This window comes from Ammospiza caudacuta, chromosome 5 (assembly GCF_027887145.1).
Source record: "Ammospiza caudacuta isolate bAmmCau1 chromosome 5, bAmmCau1.pri, whole genome shotgun sequence".
Taxonomy (NCBI): Eukaryota; Metazoa; Chordata; class Aves; order Passeriformes; family Passerellidae; genus Ammospiza; species Ammospiza caudacuta.
Genome location: NC_080597.1, coordinates 17,075,390 through 17,097,677, shown reverse-complemented (window position 1 = coordinate 17,097,677; position 22,288 = coordinate 17,075,390). Strand labels below are relative to the sequence as shown.

The following is a 22,288-nucleotide window of genomic DNA, read 5'->3' as shown; positions in this document are numbered from 1 at the left end:
TCCAGGGCTCTTCATTTTTATAAAAAAAAATACGACTGTGCTACCTAAACACGCGTGAAAAATTTTCACAAACCAATGAATAAAACATGAATTCTTTTGCTGCCTTTTTTCCCACCCTGTTCCTTTACTTCCTCATTACTGCCTACGGTGAATTCAGGCAGTCATCATAAGGAAGTGACACCCACTACACACCCGAAACACTAACCCTGAACTGGACTTGACCCATAACAGAACATGATTTACCACAAAACTCGTGGTGATCACATCTTTGGAGGACAGGCCTTCAGCAGAAGTTCTGCATCTTCTAAAGACATACCCAGCTTTAGTGGTATCCAGAAGAAATGACTGGAGACACTCCTGGTCCAGACATATCAACACAGAGCAACCAACACTTCACCCACATCTTAGGAAAAAGTACTTTGCATTTCCTGCTACTCTCCTAATCAGAAAATCCAAATGAATAACACCTTCTCATTTTAATTTACTATTTTATCATTTATCCTGATGTCTGATTTACTCTTTCATAATTAGCTTGCTTCAACTAATTGCATAGATTAAGAGATATGTGGCCAGGAGAGACAAAAGTGGTTTATTTCAACAAGTTTTAACACTTTTTGCTATTAAATTATGCTGTTTCTTTTGTAGGGACTCAGAGTGCGGGAATGGGGATGGACATGGGAGAGAGTCCATAAACTACCTCGCTTGGTATTGCTCTTCAAACTCCATTTAGCCTTTTTAATTTCTAGTCTACAAGTAATATGCAACTTTTTTCAATTGTCACTTCCAATCCTCTCAGCTCCAACTGGACAATCTACATTCAGCACTGAAGCAATGACGTGGGGGCCACAGTGGCCCCCTTCACAAACCATCCCTCCAGCACAAAACTTTACCTAATAGTGTGTCTTCTGGATGGATGTCCACAGTGCTTGGGTTCATTGGTGCATTGATGGCATTTTTACCTTCTTCTTGGAGGTCACTCACTGGATAGAAGAAAAACAAACAACAGAAAGAGTGTAATAAATGCAGAATTGGTGTATATGTAGGGGTTGGGGACAGTGTTCATAGTAACAGACAACATCTGGTAGATCCATTTTAGAACAGGACCACAGTTTATGGCATGAAGAACTGCAGCCACAGTGGAAAATAAAATCCAAGTAACATCCTTTTATAGCTTCCTATTAAACACAGCTACTACAGAAGTGGCTGGAAACTTTTAAAAAGAAAACCAATTCTGCGGTAAGAACAAGCTCGGAGTGCTTGTTTCTCCAGAAGGAAGGGGTGTGAGCTTTGCCTGCAGGACAGGCCCAGCCTAGAGCAGACATCAAACTGTAGAAACAAACCCCTTTTCTTACAGCACAACCACTCACCACCACCCTTTCCAGCTGCAGAACATGCAACTTGCTAGTGCCCTTGTTAAATCCTCAGAGAATTCCAGGCAGACCCACTAAATAAAGATGAAAATGTATTTAATTCCAGTGTTGCCACTTGATAAAATAGATGTGCCATGATCTGCTGAACACAAATAGGAATTTTTCTACTTCAAGCTGTCCTAAACTTACAACTCACATTGGCAAGCTCAGTAAAGCACATTTTATAAATAAAATGGATGTTAAAATACTTCCATGCATCCTGCTACTAGGAAGGAACTAAACTTGAGGGCAAACACTGAATAGTTCTTCAGTATTTTCCCAGAGCTTCTCAGTAAGAAAAGCAACAGCATTGCTGTAACACTTTCACATTCTCCAAGGCACATCTCCCCTTAAGCTCAGATGACATTGATTACAAGGCATGAAACCACAGCAGCCCTGTACTTTCAGTGACAGTTCTGTGCAAGCATGAACTAAAATGACTTGTGGCAGCACTTGTGGTAGTGCAGTCTCCTTTGGGAGGGGTCGCACACTCTTTTCAGGAAAAAGCAAGGACTTTGAGATAAATAAGGTTTGCTAGACAAAATTTTCTCAGGAAAGAAAAGGAGGAACAGTTAAATAATGGTCACAGTGTCCCTGCAAGCTCTCCCCTTAAAGAGCAGCCATTATTCCCCTTTCCCACTGGAAAAACATTCCACAGGCTTGACATTAGCATGCAGTCTGTGAAGGTTACAAAACCCTGTATCAGGACTTGCTGTTTTTCTGCCCCATACAAGTGGAAAAGACAGAGATCCTACTGCCACAGGGGAGGACAGGGAAGAAGAATACACTGCAGTCCCCACTCCTTCCCTCACAGAAAATTGAAACAGGTGCTTAAAACAAGTTCTCACATTTCTTAATTGAAGTCTCAAGAGGTTACTTAATTCTGGTTCACAGCATGGTTCTGATCACCACTAACATCCTCGTTATGGAGTGCAAGCAATAAACCCCAGTCTTGTATTTTGAGACCTGAGGGTTTATGCCCCATGGTTCCCCACTGCAAACAGAACACAGGGTCCTCAGGCCGAGATTTTTCCTCCCGAATAAAGACGCTGGTACAGAAATTCTGAAGTTCCCCTTTTCAGCATTCCTTCTCATTTTCTTGAAAAGGTCCACAAACAAAAAAGTCAAGGAGCAAGAAGGCATCATACAACAGATCCAACCAGCTCTAACAACGTGCTTTACCCAGCCCTGTTTGCATTATTCCCAACTGGAACTTTCTCACCCCAACAACTCCTACATTGTGATGCTGCCAGGAGGGCATAAGACAATTCACATGAAAACTGAGGTTTGATTTTTAAAACCCTGCTAGGACTAGAAATGTTTCAATTAAGTCAGATTTATTTAGGAACTACCAGCCTTATTTCTAGATGTAGCACTCTTCATTATCACAGCAGTGCTGTCATTCTGGGAATGCCAAGTGTTCAGTGAGTTCAGGGCATCGCTGTTCCCAGTGCTTTGCCAATGCAGAGAGCTGCTAAGTTCCTCTGGGCAGTGAATGCATGGCACAGTGTATGTATATGAAAAAAAATGATGCATACATTTCAAGCCAGAATACTTCTAAATGCAACTAAACTAGATTTATTCCCAGAAGTTCAAGTAAGGTGATGCACTTACTCTTTTATTTTAAAATAAAGGTTATCTCTACTCTTCCTAACAAAAATACCTAGTTTCTGAGCAATTTACTAAAATGGAAGAAAACATCAATGCAAATTTGTGTATTAAGCCCCCATCCCTCAAGACATGAAGAACCACACAAAACCTTCATACTTATCTTCAGACCTTGTGCAGCTATGCCACATCCCATGGGACCAAAACATCTCTCTCACCTCTGCCAGCTGAAAGCTTCCCAAAGCTGCTTCCCAGGAAGAGCCCACCAGGTCCTCATTAAGAGATTCCTGCCACAGAGGAAGCATTTCCTACCTCCTTTTTTGCGCCTCCTGCACAGCAGTCCGGCCATCCCAGCCCCAGCAGCAAGGACAGGTCACAGACAGAGCCCATGGGGTGTCTGAACGCTGACGGAGTGGCAGCAACTGGATACGGCCCTGCCACCTCCAGACTGCCAAAGCCCTAATTTGGGCACAGTGACACGGGAGCAGGCACCAGGATCAGCTCCCAGCTGCTGGGAACAGGGGCCAGGAGGCCGGACACAGCACTGGGCTGTGGTCCCAGCCAGGAGTCCCTCCCTGTCCCAAGAGAGCCCAGCACCTGCCTTGGCCAGCCTGGCTGCCTACGGGCAGGCACCTAGGGATGCTGTTTGCTGTGCACGGAGCTTCCCAAGCAAGCCACCTGCACCTTCTGGTGAGGGCACAGCTGGGTGTCCACAGCTGGCCCCCAGGGACACACAGTTCCCAGAGGCAGTGTGCAGACAGGCACCTGCACTCAGGAACATGAATTTTCCAGGGCACTCCCCACACCTGCAGCACTCCAGAAGCCTTTCACGCTGTGCTGGAACAATGCTGAGGACTTTTTCCCTGCTCACTGCCCCCAGTATTCACTTATCACTGCTGAGCAAAGAAACAGAATCAGGAAAGGAAACAGAGCCACAATGCTGGAAAGAAAAGAGAACCCACAAATGAGCAAGCCGAGGCAGTTATAATCAGAATGGAGCAACGGGTACATTTCTGAGAACCCAACAGGTATTTTAATGCAAATGTACAACAAAGAATGGCTTTCAGCCCATGCCTTCACAAACCCAAAGGTACTGTAGAAGATTATGGATATTAAAAGATTGGCAAGTGCCAGCAGCAGGGTCTTTGCTGTGAGGCTTATACCAGAGCTGTCCATGCAAGAGGCAGTGACTGGAGAGCAGAGCTGTGCTTGCACAAGTTATAGTCATGACAATTCCCACATGAGGTATTACTGCTCCCTGCCTGCCCAGTCACAGGGCTCCTTTTCCCCTTCCCTTCCCCACAGGGAACAGCCTCCCCTGTGGTGATGGCACAGGTGTTTTGCTCTCTACCCAATGCTGGTGTAAAACACCTTTCTCTAAAGCCTGGTCATTCCATTTCAGAGACCAGTCACAGCAAACATGCAGCATGAAGGGGTAGGACATTGAGAAGAGGCTGAAGGAGCACAGCTTAATCCAGACTGGCTTTCAGCAAAAACACTGTGTTTTCCCCTAAACTAGAAATTTAAATTCACATGAAAAGGTCGCTGCTCTACTGGTCCCCAGGAAAGCAGCAAGGGTTCCTGGCAGCGCTGCAATATTTTTACAATCTCCTGGCAGTGTCAGCAGTCAACATGATTAAGTCACATTGGAAGCTGTGCTGGCCTTTCAAACAAATAAATAGAATGATCAGATCACACACACAGACACACAGAACAGAGCACTAGATCTGCAAGCCAGGTAGGCTGTCTCAGACATGGGATTACAGGCAAGCTGCACACAGCAAAACCAATTAGATACAAAAGCTGGAAGTGCCACCAGAGCTGTCAAGGATTTCTCAGAAGCCAGGAGATGGCCTTTAAAGTTAGCAGGAGCACTATAAAAAGATGTCCCAGCTTTCTCCTTTTTAAAAGAAAGAGTCAACTGACATCAACAGCTTTCTACCTTCACTCTTAATTTGAGTGTAATTTTAAAAGGTATCAGCAACAGCACAGGTCACTTCAGTCTTTGCCATTCACAGCCTTGTTATAAAAAATCTGACCACAAGCCTCTGCATCTTACAAAAACAGATGGAAAATACTACTTAATTTTAGCTCTGGTTATTTCTGACTGCAAGGCTGAATCCCACCCTGCAGAAAGCAGCAGCTGTTGTGACACTGATCCCAGAGTTCCTGTGCTTCTCTTTGCATTCAGTCAGTGCCCAGCTGGCTCAGCACAACTTTTACATGATGCACTTCCATCTCGTGATTCAGTCCTAACTTTGGAAGATATCAGGCTGCTCTGAGGTCCTTGGATGATGGTGGTCCTTGCAAATGACCTGTCCAGGTAACTTTGTCCTCCTCTCTGGTGGGAGCAGCACACAGACAGCAAACTTGCAATGCCCCAGTAACTCAAACTGCACAGGAAGCTCCCTTCCTGCCCCCAAGTTCTTAACGCTTCCCAAGTTTCCTCCTCCTCACCAGAGACAAAACTGACCAGCTGCACTTTTTCAGACAGCAACTCACCTGCCTGCATTTATATCCTTACAGTCCAGATCAGCATGTGCAAAATAGAAAGCCCATATTCAGGACCATGCTTGGCCCTTTCACTCACATCTCAAAGGAGAATCCCCCTGGTTAAGCAGCAAACCCTTGCATAAAAGATCAGGTATCAGCTGGAGCTCTTGCTTTCCATGGGGGAGGTCAGACCAGAAGGTAACAAGTCCCTGAACACTCTGCAGTGCCAACCTCTTAACTTGCTCCCCTGTCTGTCACAGACTAACACAGGCAGCCATGCCCACAACTACATTTCCACCTGACAGCTAAACCTCTTACAAAAAGTTGTCTTGAAACCTGCAAGCTTTCTAAGCCGATTTAACAAAAGGCAGTTTTGCTAAATCTCACATTTTCTGAGAAAAACTGATAAACTGAACGGTTTCAGAACCAGGCCCAAACATGCTGCTACACTGCACTTTTTTCTAGAGACAAACCACACACAGCTCAGACTACTGATCACTGCACATTTACAAAAGGCCCTGAGATCTTTTCATAGAGGCTGCAGGAGAAAGACAAAGCAGCCATTAACTATAACAGAGAATTAATAATCCCAGGCAGATCAAAGGCAAAGACTTGACCAAATCCACATAAAGGCACTGTATCAAGGGACTGCATTCACAGCAGAACTGTGGTAAAAAAGCAGATTATTTCAATGCCTCAGCAGGCAAGGCACTTGCAATGGCCAGACTCTGGTATGTAAAGAAATGGAAAGGCATAAAACAAAAGGGAAAAGCAAAAGCCAAAAGCAACTTTTAGGAAAGGGCTGTAATAATGCTTTTGGTTTAGTTGCAAAGATCAGGCCACACTTGCTTAAGCGGATGTGTTAAAATTTACACAGGTAAGTGTAAGTCTTTCTGCCAAATGAAAGATCTCCCCTTTATTTCTGCCAAAGGTAAAACATGAATCTGCCATGGTAAAAGCATATTCAACACTTGAGCCAGCTGGGAACATTTATAGGAAATTTGGGCTTTCTTTTGTTTGCGAGGGTGAAATACTGCTTTTGTATTTTCACAAATAAGAAGGTTCCTTTCTTTCTACGGAGTTGTCTGGGGGGTGTCTGTGGAAAGAGGAATTCCATTTTTTGGTGGTGTTATGTTGCTGTCTTCATCAGGCAGGGATCCCTTATGGCAAAGAGGCACTCAGGCTTCATCCTGAGCCCCACCTGCCACTCACCCCTTCCTTTTGCAGGCATTACTGGTTCCAGAAGCCACAGAACGTCACACAGCGGGGAAACTGTGTGAAAACTAGCCAGATAAGAAAGAGGGAAAATATATAAAGTTAATTTTCACTGTGTAGACACACAAACATTAATGCTGGGCAAAATTAATTAAAAGAGCCAACCAAAAAACCAACCAAACAAAAAAATTACCAAAACCAACCAAAAAACAAACAAACAAACAACCCACTCCACCCCCAGACAGCAGAAATACCAGTGTGGACAAGAATGGTGTTTTAAAGTATTTGTAAAGTTACACTTAAAAAGATAATAATAGATGGATACCCTCAAGGATGCACAGCGGATACCTTCCACACTCCAGGACATGCACTTACTTTGTCCTGAATAGATTGCTTCAATACCAAAGCTTTTTGACTGGGAAAAGCCAGGTAAAAATTAAAGCTGAAGAAAACCCTAAAAACAGCCAGGGAAAGCTACATTCCTCCCCCTGCACCCAAGTTCTCCTTGAAAAAGGGGAAAATGTACTTTTTCAGCCTCTCCCAGCTATAATTCCCTCCCTCCACAGAAAGGGTCATTTCTCCCCTCAAAATAATGGTGAATGGTTATGTTCTCCCAAGGACACTGCATGAGCACCAGAACAACTTCCAGCAGAAGGAGAGATATGGAGCCAAATCTGACATAGGAGAGCAGAGGGAAAGACAAAGTCTGGTAAGAAAAGAAAAGGACTGAAAGAGATTTTGGTCTTGTGTCCACTCCCAGTAGAAAACCATCAAGGCATTTTCAATTTACTGCCATCCATTTTCCATGAAAAGCTGTGCTCTCCTAGGAAGTCCTTAGCACTCTCTCAGGCTTTGGTGTACTCCTACAACCAAAGCTGAAGGAACAGCCCCCTCATGTCTAGGAACTCAGTCCAAGATCCCAAATGAAGCAGGTTGATTTCCACAAGATGCCAAGCAACAACAAGCCTCTTTTAGCCAAAAGCAACTTTAGAAACCAAAATCAACTCACTGCTTAAGGCATCCACATTTAATGGGTCCAGTGAAAGCAAACCACCAAGGGAGAGACAACAGAAGCTGTGAGAAGCAGAGCTAACAGGACTACTCTGGAATAGACACACAACCCATTCATTCAGCCCTTGTCTTCTGCAAGAAGAAATCTGAAGAAATCTGGGAGAAAAGGGCACTTCAGTTTACAGCCTCCTATAAGCTGTACCTCTGGATCCCACACCCACATCTAACCCTGCAAACTTTATCAAGCAGAGCAGTCAGCTTCAAAAAAAGTAATTACTGCAGCTCAGGCTAGCATATTTTACAAGTGACCAGCTTTCCATTCCTCCACCAACTTTCTTCCACCTCCTCCACATGGTTTGGCACTATGTTTGTAGGCAGGTAAGTGAGTGAACCCCCCCTTAGTTATCTGCCAAACCAGTGTCATCTGCCTTATCTTCTTGCTCTCCCCATATCCTTTGCACAGAGGAATGAAAAGGTCACCACCACCACCACAAGTAATCTGCTATGCAAATATGAGAATGTTTTAGGCTGTTTGTTCTTCTGGACATGCCAAGAGAAGTACAGAGTAACAGACTCACTTCTAAAGGCACTGATGGCAGGATGGTGAGCAGCAGCAAGGCTCTGTCTTCCACAGCTGACAGGACAGAGCTCAACAGCCAAACTCCAGGGGAATGGAAAGGAGGCTGCAGATATGACTTGCACTTCAAAAAAAAGCAACTATTTTGCTCGTGGAACATGATTCTACAGGAAGAACAAGCCAAGATAAATGGTTCTGCAGACCACAAAAAGTGCACATGCCTCATTGCTGCAGTTGCCCAAATGTCACCCAGAAAGACAAGGAAAACCCTGAAAAACACTTCCATGCAGCAACTCCACTTGCAACACACACATTGAGAGTTTGCTAGCAAATACCAGAGGACCAGTGGAGGGACAGGCCATACTCCAAACTAGAAGCTTTACACTAAACACTCAACACAGAGTTTTCAGTGTACCATATCCCAAGGTTGCTCATGTCCAGCTGCACTTTCCTGTGTCCTCCCTGCACTCAGGGCAGTAAAGCAGTGTGTTAGAACTGAGATGAAAGATCTGTGTAAGTAAAAGCTACAAAATATAAGGGAGCTTTCTCACTTTTTTCCAGATATGTCATATGAGGGAAATTATTTTACTTCTTGCTTTCAGCAGCAGAGGAGCCTGTCAAGACAAGCACTTCAGTGAAAAGCACTTCAGATCTCACAGTAAAAGCCTGGAACTCAGAGCCCACAACCAGATAAAAGCCAGTCCATGAAGGGAAGGTACAGTGGAGATGGTGGCTGCCATAAAAGCATTTAGATGATTTACTCTGCTGGGTTTAAGTCAGAAATAGCCCCAGAATTTCCTAATGGAGCTGCTGAAGACTACATAGAAAGAGTGGAGCCCTTCAACTGACTTTGCAGTCCAGTCTCCCAAGCACAGCCCTCTAGGGATATCAAAATGCAATCATGAAACAAGAGCCAGCCAAAGAATCAAATCAAAACAAGTCCAAAGCACCAGAAAACATCACATTTCACAAAGTAGCAAAAAGACCTGCCGCTATTTTTATTCATTTACTTAGTAAGCACAGCAAAGTTTCATGGGATTTGCAGTTAGAGCTTTCTGTGGTCCCTTTCAAAGCCTTTGCACTGGTAACACCAGGCCCTGTGAGCTAGAAAAGGTGGTGCTTCAGTGGTGCTGGACATCTTAAAGACTTTGAAGCTTATTTACAGGTCAGTCCCAAATCAGGGAACAGGATACATCCCAAAACATGAGACAAAGAGCTCACACAGCATAGGTGTAGCCCAGAGGATCTTCTCCCTCGTCTTCTGCATCTCTTCTTACTCTGTCCATGATTGCAATGGATGTGGAATCTTACACATTCCCCACAGAGAATCACCTGGCCAGCTATGCTGCAGCGTGCTAAACCACCCAACCCCCTGAAACAACAGTGCCCATCTCCTGTGCATTCAGCACAAGAGGGAAATTCCCCAGCTCAGACAGTTTCAAATTGTGTCTGCAGTCTTGGAGAAACTTCTTACCAACCACTGGATCAACAGCAAACGAAGCACTCCACTGAGGATGCCTGCCATCAAGTTTCTGGGTAGCATGGCATCTATACCTAATGCCATTCACAGCAAGAAAAGTCCCTCACTAAAATTTCTTTTATCAGACGGAAACAATTGTATAAATTTTTCCCTCAACCATACAGCAAAGAGTGGAGGCCAGTCCCTCTCATCTTCCATTACCATCTGTCTCTTTCCTAAAATGGGACCCTCAAAAAACTCAGAAACAGAGAGAAACTCAGAAAATAGGAGACCATAATCAGAGAAACTTTCCTTGGAAGGACCTAAAAAGTTCAGGTTGAAGCTGGACTGTTGCGGCATTAGGTTAGGTCAGGCACAACAGCTTCTTCCCTTCCACATGCAAAAATAAAACCCAGCCACAGTGTGTGGTAGACAGCATCAGATCTGCTTCACAGGCAGCACATCTGGTTTGCTCCTGGCACGGCAGGGCCATTTTGCAGCATGACATCCTGGATGCAATTAAAATCCAGTGTCCCAATCATATGGCTTCATTACACAAGCTTATTTAATTACCTAATTTCATTACCTGTGCTTCCAGTTGCAGAGAGCTGTGAGAGCCAGCAGATCAATACCTGGCTTCAAGTCTGGTTAGGGTCTTGAATTTTGGATTTTTTTTATCATGGATCAGTTTGCGTGACACAAAGCCTGGTGGTGACACATGGGATACATCTGTCTCAAAGGGGTTAGAGTCTCTTGGGAGGCAGCTCTGAAGGGAAAATGGGTCCAGGAAGGCTGGACATTCTTCAGGAAAACGGTTTATCACCTTGGAAGGAGGGCAGGCAACTCAGGACGACTACAAGGATGGCGTGAGGTTATGCAGGGAGAAAATTAAGGGGGTTAAGGCCCAACCAGAACATAAAGGACAATAAAAAATGTTTCTAAAAATGCATCTGCAGCAAAAGGAGTGCTAAGGAAAATCCCACCTTTTACTGCTTGCAATGGGGACACATAATGAAAAAGGCTGAGGAAAAGGCAGAGGTACAAATGCCTTCTCTGCCTCACTCTTTAACAATCAGACTGGTTGTTCTCCTCGTACCCAGCCCCTGAGCTGGAAGACAGGGCCAGGGAGCAGATCCAATCCTGGAATCACTTTTGGGCCCCTCATGGCAGAAAAGACACTGAGCGTGTCCAGAGATGGGAACGGAGCTGGGGAAGGGTCTCAAGCACCAGGAGGGGCTGAGTGGGGGGCCCAGCCTGGAGAAAAGGAGGCTCAGGGGGGCCCTTCTGGCTCTGCACAACTCCCTGACAGGAGGGGACAGCGGGGGGGGATCGGGCTCTGCTCCCAGGGAACAAATGATGAAGCAAAGAGGAAATGGCCTTAGGTTGTGCCAGAGGAGGTTCAGGTTGGATATGAGGAAAAAATGTTTTCACTGAAAGGGCTGTCAAGTACTGGAACAGGCTCCCTAGGAAATGTTGGGGTTATCATTGCTGGAGGTACCTACAAGATTTGTAGGCACTTGGGGACATGATTTAGGGATGGACTTGGCAGTGCTGTGGGAACAATTGGACTTGATGATCTTATGCAACTTAACTCCAGAATTCGAAGTAGAGCATCAAGATTCCTGTCAGACCAAATTCTGCAGAGTTACCATGCCTTCTTTTCCAGTGGAACCAATTCACTGCAACAATACTGGGAGCCACACATGGGGAAGAAGGCAAACAGGAATCCTGAGGTACAATTTCATAACCCTGCTCCTGTGGGAGAATGTTAAGTGGGAAGTGCTAGTGGTTACTTTTTCCAATCATTTTTGAAGAAAATACTGTCAGTTTTGCAAAGCCTCCAGATCCATCTGCTGGACTAGGCAAGCCAGAGAGTAAACAACACTATTCTATTTTAAAATGACAGAAGTGTCTACATCTGTTTAATGGCACCAATGCATGCATCTGCCAGACTAGTGGAACAACACTTTCTGAGGATTACACATTCTTCTATTTAAAGACACTCAAAGAGACACGATACCATGCCTCTATACAGACATCTCCTCATCCAGTTCTGTCTCCTTCCTTACTCCAAATAAACTGTGTATGCAACCTTCCCACAGCTAATTAAAAATTAGCAGTTAGGCCATATGGCAGCTATAATGGAAAATACACTATTTTTTTCAGTGGATTTCATTATTATCCAACCACACAATGAAAGCAGTACTAAAGAAGGAACTGGGATTCCAGGAGCCAGAACAGTTTGCTTGTTTTATGACCAACATGCAGCACACATTGAAAAGAGTTTTCATAAAAGTCTGTATCTGATTGCCAGACAGGGGATTATAAAGAAACCTTTTCTGACCTGGAGAAACAATCATTGAGAGGCAGAACTGAATTCCCAGTTTTCTCACCACCAGAAAAGCCAAAATGAGATTCTCATCCCATGGTCTCCCCTCTCAGCCTAAGGGCTCTGGAGAGGTCTGCAGAGAGTGCAAGGAAACAAATCAGTGTACAGGGTTTATAATTAGGAGCCCCATTGTTCCTCCAGGAGGAAGTGACAGTGATTTAAGGGCCTGGAGCCTACAGACCCACTGCTCCCAGTACGTGCTGCCAGGTGTGCCTGTTCTCTCCACATCTGGTTTTCAGAGCAAGGCTTCACTGGATTCAAATTACAGAAGGCTGACACCACGTATTTCCTATCATCCTGTTCCAGCCAAACCAGACATACACAACAGAAGTCACGAATTTCAGGTTGCAGCTTTCTACTTGGCCATCAGAAGAGTATAAATTAGGGAATCTGCACCTGAGCACAATATGCTTCACCCTGGAGAGATCACTTGGCCGCTGGCCTATTAGCTGTACAACACAGAGGTTTCTGTTCCCCCTTCCCATCAGTGCTGTGCCCACTCCCAAAGGCAAACAGGGTTTGCTTACACACAGCTGCTGGTTTAGACCCCTGCCCACAGGCACCGAGCAGCCTGTCCTGAGCAGAGCTCCAGCACCCAGCTTCAGGAACCCCTCCTGAAGGCAGCCTGGCAGAAGCCCTGGACAAGCAACGCTCTCCTACTGGTCACACTCTCCTTCATTCCCTTCCACTTCCATCCTCCTCACAACAATTCTCACCTCCCTCAGCAGGGCACCAATGCTGATGCAGCCTATGACACAAACCAGAGACAGGTATGCTACAGCCACCACAGAATCACAGAATCCCCTGAGATGGAAGGGACCCACAAAGCATCAAAGTCTAACTCTGGCCCTGCACAGACCCCCCAACAATCCCACCCTGTGTTTCAGGGCGTTGTCCAAGCCCTCCTGGAGCTCTGGCAGCCTTGGGGCCGTGACCATTCCTGGGAAGCCTGTTCAGTGCCCCAGCACTCTCTGGAGGAAGAAAATTTCCTAAACTCTAACCTCATCCCTCCCTGACCCAGCTCCAGCTGTTCTCTGGGTCCTGTCCCTGGTCACACAGAGCAGAGATCAGGGCCTGCCCCTCTGCCGCCCCCAAAGAGGAGCTGCAGGCCCTGGTGAGCTCTGCCCTCAGTCTCCTCCATTTGACAAGACCCAGTGCCCTCAGCTGCTCCTCATGTGCTTCCCCTCAAGGCCCTGCACCATATTAGCCTGCTCTGGATGCTTGTAGCCCTCCTCTGGACACAAGGCCTCCACCAGGCAAAGCAAGGGCCAGTCCACACCATCCCTTGTGAGTGAGTGAACAACTCGGTTGGGCTGTGCCCTGAGCAGAAAAGCTGAGCTTCATCAGTGACAGTGCACACCCACAGCACATCCCACAGAGCACGCAGTGGCTCTACGAGGGTGGGGATAAGCAACTACCAAGGTCACCATGAGAAGAGCTCAAGGCTGGGCAGAGTAAGGCATGTGGATATTGTGAGAGCTGAGCAGAACAGAAATCATGCCATCAGCCTCATCCTGACACTGGCACAGGTCAGATCATTCTCTGCAACCACCTCCATGACCCTCAGGTAGTTGGCTTCTCTAACAAGAGAAGCCTGTTAGTTCAAAGAATCTGGAAGTGTGCTGAAGTTACAATTTCTCTAATGCTCAGAGGTCAGCACAAGGAGGAGCCTTTGAGAAACATGGTCAATTTCCTTTCCTTCTTCCTTGCTGACCTCCAGATCTCCTGAAAGGGCTGAGAGAGCTGGAGGGCTGAAAAGAGAACAAGACTCCAGGGCTGAAAAGGCACATACAGTCCCTCCCGCACTGCAGGAGTGACAAGGATCACAAACCAGTGATGGTACAGGTGAGGCAGAAAATTCCTTCTCCTTGTGATACACACCAGTGTCTCTGTATGGTCACATTCCCCTTTGAGACATCATATCCCAGAAACACTGACAGAGACAACTGCAGGAATCTTGCAGGCTGAGATTTCTAGTGATGCCCGAGAGATCTGTACACTTGACTGGCTGCATTTGAAAGCTGAAAGCAATTTGGCATCCAAATCCCACGTGGGCAGCTCTGAAGTAGCAGCTCTGCTGGACTTCCACAGCTACAAACCTGAATCTCCTCAACTGTGACTGTGAAACTTGTGCGCACAAGGCACACACACCAAAGCTCCTTCCAGCTGAACAGCAGAGCTGTGGCTGCTGAAACACCAATTCCTGCAACCAGCAGACTCTGTCTTGCCCTGGGTTAGCCTCAGACCACATAAGCCTGGATCCCTTAGCAGCAAGTTGTTCTGACATGCTTTTGCAAAGAAAAAAGCTTGCCAGCTAATCTCCCAAATCTCCTAACATCAAAGGACAATCCAAAGCTCAGAGCAGTGCATTAGAAGACTCCACCAGCTCCATCTGTTCTCAGATCCACTGGCCTGTAACAGTCCTTGAAGTACATAAAAAGGCATTCAGCACTGTCATGCATGACTATACTCTCTCTTCTGCACTGCCCTGTTGCCAGTGTGCACATCAGCAGGATGCATGTATGTTAATGAAGTGATCTAAGTGTCCCAACGCTTACCAACACAAGCACACAATCAGTAGATTCATGTATTGATGATAATGCACTGCAGAAGACAGCCTGATGTCCCTGCACAGATTCACCACAAGATCAGGAGTCCCCCTTCACACAGACTTTCCGTGAGTTGTGACTTTGCAGCTCCCCCATTCCCATCAAGTCCATGTGCAGCTCTGCACTACATCAGTCTCACCCATAAACTCCTTGGACACAGCCAGATGCCTCCTTCTAAAAGTCTCTCTCTCCAGCGTCATAATTAATAAATCCTTTAGAAGAAATTAAAACAGGTATCATTGAAAAAATGCTCTGAAATAAGGGTAGACTTTAGGGAGAAAAGGATTGGAATTCTGGTTTTGGAAACCTGGAAATGTTGATAACCACCCTGCTAAGGTTTTACAATGAAGGTTAACAGTATTCTTACAATGAATCTTATTTGAAAGATTGAAACTCTGGAAATAAAATGACTTTTGAATGCCTGTTTTCCTCAAAGGAAGGCAAGGCATTCCTTTAACACTACTGAAGAGCTACAGAGCTATTTTGTGTGTCTTGCTGCATCCCATCGGGAAGAAAACTGGGAGCTGTAATTCCTAACTCACTTGTCTCACCAGGAGATTGTGCCTGAAGGTTAACTGGGTGAACCATCCTAGCCTAAGTGCAGCTACAGGAGAAAAATGTGGGGGTTATGATACTGTTAAAAGCACAATTCTTGTGCATGTAAAGTTCATTTCAGTTGAGATATTAACACAAAATATATTCCCAGTACAGCTTTTGCCAGAATAGAACAGAGAACCAAACCAGCACCACTCTACCAAGATTGCAACCAGACCTGGTCAGGCCTGAGCTCTACAGTAGAAACAGCAATCAGGCTACACAGGTTCCAACTGCAAATTTAGGTCTTTCTAAATCAGTGGTAGAAAGGATAATAAGTCGAGGTTGAAATATGAATCTATCTACGTGTGTTTGCACAGACTTTCTATATATACACACATATCTGGAACAGTGTGTAGCTTCAACATAACTACTACTACTGCAGAAAGGAACTGCAAATTCCTTTCTTAAAGAGCAAGTCCCTCTACTTAACCAGCACTCCTCTCATCTTCTGTGGGGGTATTTCAGCAGCAGTAGCACATCACAATGCACAGACACACTTCTCCAGCCAAGCATCCTCTCAGTCTGCAGCTAATGTACTCGTGTGAAGCAAGACAACAGAATTAGACCCCACTCCTTTTGTATTTGTCTCTCCATCTGCCTAAAATTTCACTGCCACATCCTGTGAGTGCAGAAAGTAAATTAAGAAGGGGGTGAGACACCATCAGGACATCTCATCGTAACACCAAGACAGGGATCCCAAGAACAGCGCTTCAGCCCCCCTTGAAATGCACAAAACTTTCCCCAGATTCAGCTCCTGTTGCAATAATCCTGCCCTCTGCAGTGCTATCCTCTCTTTCACTCCCCTCTCCACCTGATTTCATCAGGCACAAATGAATGGCACTTTTCCAGAACAGATTCCTCAGCCCTGTGTCCACCCTCCATCATGTCACTGGGACACAGCACTAAGCAATTGCTTCTGTTTTATTTCTCTCACTGAGTGCCCCATATTGGCTATGCACACACACAGATACAATAACAGAAAGCTTATTCAGCCAAACACCTGCTGCCCAGATCTTCCATACAGCGTGTCATGAGGAAAAGAAAATCAAGCTTTGCAACAACAAGGCTGGGAGTGAAGCTTGCAGCAAAACCCCCTCCTTTATTTCAGTACAGCAGCATCACTCTGACAAACATGGAAGGGCAGATTTTTCAATTTCCTTTTGCAGATGAAGTTGAAATGCAGTACTACCTGAAACCTACAAAATCTGAAAAGAAGCTAAGGAATCATCTGCTTTAAAAACCATATCCTCTATGGGCCCTGCCAGCACCCCAACATTTTTCTAAGGTATTTAAAGCAGATTTTGGAGCTCTTGAACAGGTGGCACATTTTGAAAGACCAAAATCACAGAATCATAGAATGGTCTGGGTTGCAAGGGACCTTAAAGCCCATCTCATTCCTGCCATGGGCAGGGACACCTTCCACCAGCCCAGGTTGCTCAGAGCCCCATCCAGCCTGGCCTTGGACACTGCCAGGGATGGAGCAGCTGCAGCTGCTCTGGGCACCCTGTGCCAGGGCCTCAGCACCCTCAAGGTGAAAAATTTCTTCCTAATACCTAATGTAAATCTCAGATACACCACGAAAGAGACGTGGAACAGTAAACAGATATTTGCAGATGTCCATGTAGCCTAAACGGGGAACAGGGAGAGAAGTAAAAACCAAAGAGGTCACAGAGCACTGGAACTGACACATCCCACTTTTCTAAGGATGTGCATCATGACTGACTGTAAGATAAGGAACACACATCTCCCTCCATGCTATCCCATGGCCTTTCCTGTCCTTTCTCTGGCCAAGTCCCTCCCCAGTGGGCTCTCAGTACTGTCATGGTGTGGTTGAGTTCATCTGCTGGTTTTCCTACTGCAGAGCTCCTCCGACATGTTCCTATACTCACTGGTGACCCATTCTGACATAGCCTGCAGGCATTAATAATCAGCAAGACTTTTCTCCCTGGGACATTTTTACCCAAACTAGGGGTTAAAAATATTCCTGGGAAGGAAGAGGAAGGGAGGAGCCAAACAGACACTGAGATCACTCACCAGGCTTCCATAGGAAACCAGGGTAAAAACAGCTTCCCCACGAGCTGCTTTCTCTCTCAAGTTAAGGCTGTCTAAAAACTCTCCCCAAAAATGCATTGCAATAAGGTATGGAGTAATTAGCAAAAAAAAAAAATTAAATTTAGATGCTCATTGTTAGCAGCCACACATTATGATTATTTACAACCTGCGATTAAAGAAACAAAAACCACAAATGAGAACTTTTTCAGTATCATTACAAGGAGCTTTGAGCTGCATGGCTCAGAAGTTGTGCACAAAAATGAAAAGGATTGATATAAGTGCATTTTAGCTCTCACAAAGACCCCATCAGAGGTCACTATCTGAGCACAGCTGGGACAATAACAGCTGCAATACATAGACAGGCAGTGAAAGCAAGCAGAAGGTACAAAGAGCCCTCAGGCTGGAGCTTTTGGAGCTGATGGAGGCAGAGGAGGAAAGGATCATTTCAGGCTGTGGCAGCCTCAGCATTCTCATTTGCCATGGACAGGATTTACTCTGGGAAGATCATTCTGACCTCTGCTGGTCCCCTCAGGCAAACCCAGCAGAAACCTGGAGGCAGGCCAGGAATTCCCAAGGGCTGAGCACATGGGGAAATGCTGAACACATCTGCTTTTACTAACTCTTTCAAGGAACACCACTCAGATGATCTTCCAGTTTACTTCTGCTCCACACTCACATAAAAACAAAAAAAAATTAGTTTCTAGCCCTGAAATTTGCTCTTGAGGCTGCCCAGGTCCTTCCTCAAGACGTGTTCCAGGCTCTCTCTCCCTGGTGCAGACCCTGCAGCTCATCACTCTCACCCCTTGGCCCACTCCCATTGCACAGGCATGGCTGGCACAGCCTCCACTGGAGAGCTGCTCTGCAAAGGGAAAAGGCCATATCCCTTCTCAACAAAGGGCTGAGCCCCTGCAGCACCAGGGAGTGTCACACCAGTGGCTCCTCAGTCTTGCAGACAGTGGCATTTCAGACTGGAAGGAATGCTCTCATGAAAAGCTGCCCCTTGTGTTGCAGATTCCTCCCCATCACACCAACAGAAGCAGGGCTGCGAGGCTGTGGTGTGGCTCCCCACCAAATACCAGGCACAATGACCAAAAGAGGCCCTTCCAATGCCACGAGGAGCTGTGGCCACACAACTAGGTAAAACCACAGGCAAAGTCAGCAAAACCAGCAGCTGGCCCCTGCTGTAAGTGGCCACATGGCCTAGTGAGGCTGAAATGCCTAAGAAGGGAAGCTGCCAAACTGTTTCAGCTTTGAAGACACCTTTGACATGCACTTTTTTGGAGCACGTGCTTGGCCTCCTTGCCAGAGATGAGTTTTTTACACCATCTTCCTGAAAAGCAAATGAGATCATCTCAGGAAGACACAACTGCTTGTGCTGCTCCTCAGTAGAACCACGTCAGGGAAACTTGATTAAAAATAGATAACAAAGGAAACACCAGTAAGCCACACCAAAACAGGCAGCAGAAGGAAAGGGAAGCAATTTCCTTGAACCAGATTTCAAGGCCGAATATTGTGTTTTTTAAGATTAAAAAGCTGTCTTCTGAATGCTGCTGGCAATTCATAGACTCAATACAGGCAAAACATGCTCAACAGTCAGATGAAAGGAGGCTGAAACTTGAATTACATCCCGACCCTACACACAGCAGACACTAGGACAAACCAAGGCCAGCCATCAAGTCACAGTTGTGTTAAGCCATAGGGCAAGGACACACATATTTCCTTGGCAGATGCCGGGAGCCTGGGGATAACACAGACACATCTTCTCCACAGAAACCAGCACTGGTGAGTCGGGGCAGCTGGGGAGAACACCAGACACCATCGCCAGAGGACGGGCACACTTTGAGCATTCAGGACTGGGCCAGCTTTATCAAGTCCAGCAAGGAGACACCTCCCTTTTCCAACAGCAACAACGCTGCTATCTGCACAGCCCTGGCGAGGGCCTCACTGATGTGCCCACGCCCCAGGTCAGGGTGCGCAACAGGCTGAGCCCCCAGTGTAGGTGCTGGTCCATTGGGCTCGGGCTGGGGAGCTTCTCTGTGCTCTCTGGAGCGAAGGGAAGGCTCCTGCCTCCCTGCCTAGGTAGCACGAGCAGCGACATCCCACACGGACACACTGGTACAGCCTGGGCGATGTGTGCCCATGCGGAACCCTTCACAGTGAGGTGGGCAGGATGGGTGTGTCTCTGAGCACTGTGCCTACACCAACATAAAGCCTATGGATGAAGCGGACCTGGAACGAAACAGGGGTGGACTTAACCATTCCCTCTAGGGTCCTCATCTCTCAGACCACAAGAAAACGACAGCCACAGTCTCGCTGGTCACTAGGACTTTATTTTATAGCACAAAAAGGGTTCTGGGCTTACCTTCCCGGACACGAGACATGAGCTGATGTCCCGCCCTCCATCGCTTCAGTCTCCCCCATCGCTGCCAGCCTCCCCCCACTGCTATCAGCCTCTCCCCATCGCTGCCATCCATCTCCCATGATTCCAGTCTTCCCCCATCGCTCCAGCCGCCCCCCACGCCCGTGCCCGGCCGCGTTGTGGCTCTCGGGGGCGTGCACGGCCCCTTCGGGGGCCGCCGAACAAAGCGCGGCTCGGGGGCTCCGCCGCTGCTCCCGCGGAGGAACGGGACGGGCCGGGACGGGGCGGGCTGGGACGGCGGAGCGGCCGCGAGTCACGCCGGCCCCGAGCACGTTCCTTCCTTCCCCCGCGCCGGCGAACTCACCCTCCTTGGCTTTCTTCTTCCTGGCCAGGGTCCCGCCGAGCTTGCCCAGGAACGACTCCTCTTTCTTCATCCTGTGCGGCCGCAGCGTCGGGGAGCGGACGGGCGCGGCGGACATCGGCTCTGCCGGGGCTCGCCGGGGGAGCCCGCCCGGCCCGATCCCGCCCGGCGGCTGCGGGGCCCGCGGAGCCGAACCGCGTCCGGCAGCAGCGGGGAATCAGTGGCCCGAGCGAGCGGGGCGAGCCCGCGGTGTGCGCTCGCAGCACTGGAGGCGGGCTGGGAGCCGCCGCGGCCACAGCGCCCTGCCACGGCCGGGAAGTCCGAGGGAGGCGGGGGCGGGACGAGCCTCGGACACCCCCGGGTGCCGGGGGCGGGCACCGAGCCCACCCGAGCATCACCTGCGGCCGGGCGGGCGGGTCCCTCCCCGCTCCCCCAGAGCACCTGGTGCGCCGGACCCACGCGGGTGCGAGGAAAAATGGATAAAAAGCATTGCGGCAAAACAAGAGCCCCGCTCCCACCGCAGCCGGACCAGAATGGTGTTAGGCTTGAAAGTACACAAAGATCAAATTTGAAATGACATCCTGTCTTAGGAACCGTTTTATATAGTCCACATTCTACAACAATTGGACACAACTGGAAGCAAACGCTCAGCATGTGCCATTTGTCAGGGCACCGCAATTCCTTGCTGGCTCTATTCAGGTGTGCCGCCTAATTTTGCGGCCATGCGCCCCTTCTGGCAGACCAGCCTGCTTTCTCCTCCTGGCACGTGGCCGGTCAGGTCTGACATCTCGTTTGTGGGAGGATGGAGGAGAAGGGGCCGTGGGCTCTGTGTTTGCCAAGCCACCACCTCCCAGGTGTCCCCGCACTGCTGCTGCCATCGGCACGCTGTGTGCACAGAAACGCCCCAAACCAGACACTCGGTTGGGACCCCACAGAGAGAGTTTGTTATTCCTCATCATTTCACAGCAGCGTGATAAGGGGGCTGTGAAATACACATTAAAAACAGGGCCTGAGGAGTTTCTAGTGTTAGGGTTTGGTCCTGTTTAAGCCCCTGAAGTGATCCCACTGATTTTAACGGGACTGCTGGGTCCCCAAAGTCACACACAACCTTTGTCTGTGCTCCTGCGAGCAGTGTCCCTGTTGGCAGCCCTAGCCCCAACAAAGGAGTGCATTCAAACCAACACAGCTTGGCTCAGGAGCTGCACACCCAGCTTATATGGGACAGATTTGCAGGCTTGACCTGACACAGAGGCAGGACACATCCAGAGCAGAATGTAGCAGAGACAATTTTCTGAGTTTCATTCGAGATTTAACCCCAGCTAATCCCCTCTGTCACCCAGACCCACCCTTGTCCCTCACCTCCAGCTGCTTTTCCACAGTCACTTTGGCAACTAAAAGAAAAGCCCAACAAACAAAAACCAAAATCACCGAGGCTAAGCTTTCCAGTGTGACTGAGCATGAAGTCACCCAAGGGCAAGTGCCAGCAGAAGGGAAGTGGAGGGCACACATGACCAGGCTGGAAAGGCTCTTTTGAATGGCAGTGCACACTTCTGTGAACTTTATTGAAACTCTCCTTTGGAACAATAAATAAATTTCATTTCCTGCTACAACAGTGTGTTGCCTGTAGCAGAGGCTTTTAGACTGCAAATGAGAATTTACCAGGGGTGGGATTAATACCAGTTACAAAACCACTTTGCAAAACTAAATAATTAGCGAGGATGTCAACTGCATTCTCCTGGCATAAGCCACATGAGACCTTTTACAAGTTCAAGCTCCATTTTCAGTTCATCAATAACCTGAATTCATACAAAACCCACACATTAATGTTAATCTCCAACAGGACTAGTAGAGTGGATATTTTCATTTCATAAAATACCTACTGAAATCTTAGATTACACTTAGCATTAAGGCAGTGTGGAAAAAGCATTTTATCCAGTATCTGGGGGAAAAAAGCCCAATCAGTTCTCATACCAGATTTTTTTTAAATGAAATTACAATCAGAAAATGTACTAGTACAAACTTTGAGCAAGAAAGCAAACTGGTTAATTTACACACATGAAACAAATGGTAAATAAAACTTCACTGACTCCAGTGCAACACTCAAGATGTAACCCCTTAAAAGAAAGCGTCTTTTAATAATTGAAATAAA

General features: G+C 47.2%; 1 protein-coding gene across 5 annotated transcripts in view; it reads right to left on the bottom strand.

The window, feature by feature from the left end:
• The window catches only part of PARVB (parvin beta), a 51,134-nt gene extending 30,705 nt beyond the window's left edge, over positions 1-20,429 (bottom strand). For 2 of the 5 annotated variants that reach the window (XM_058806103.1, XM_058806104.1), the window contains exons 1-2: positions 20,143-20,429; positions 891-980 (exon numbers count right to left, since the gene is read on the bottom strand). In XM_058806103.1, coding sequence (XP_058662086.1) covers positions 891-980; positions 20,143-20,257 — 205 coding nt within the window. In that variant the 5' untranslated portion in view covers positions 20,258-20,429. Of the gene's footprint in view, positions 1-890; positions 981-3,329; positions 3,416-8,314; positions 8,366-19,781; positions 19,850-20,142 lie in introns of those variants that run through there. The other 3 variants (XM_058806106.1, XM_058806107.1, XM_058806105.1) reach the window with 3 other exon arrangements.
• Between the last annotated feature and the right edge of the window lie 1,859 nt (positions 20,430-22,288).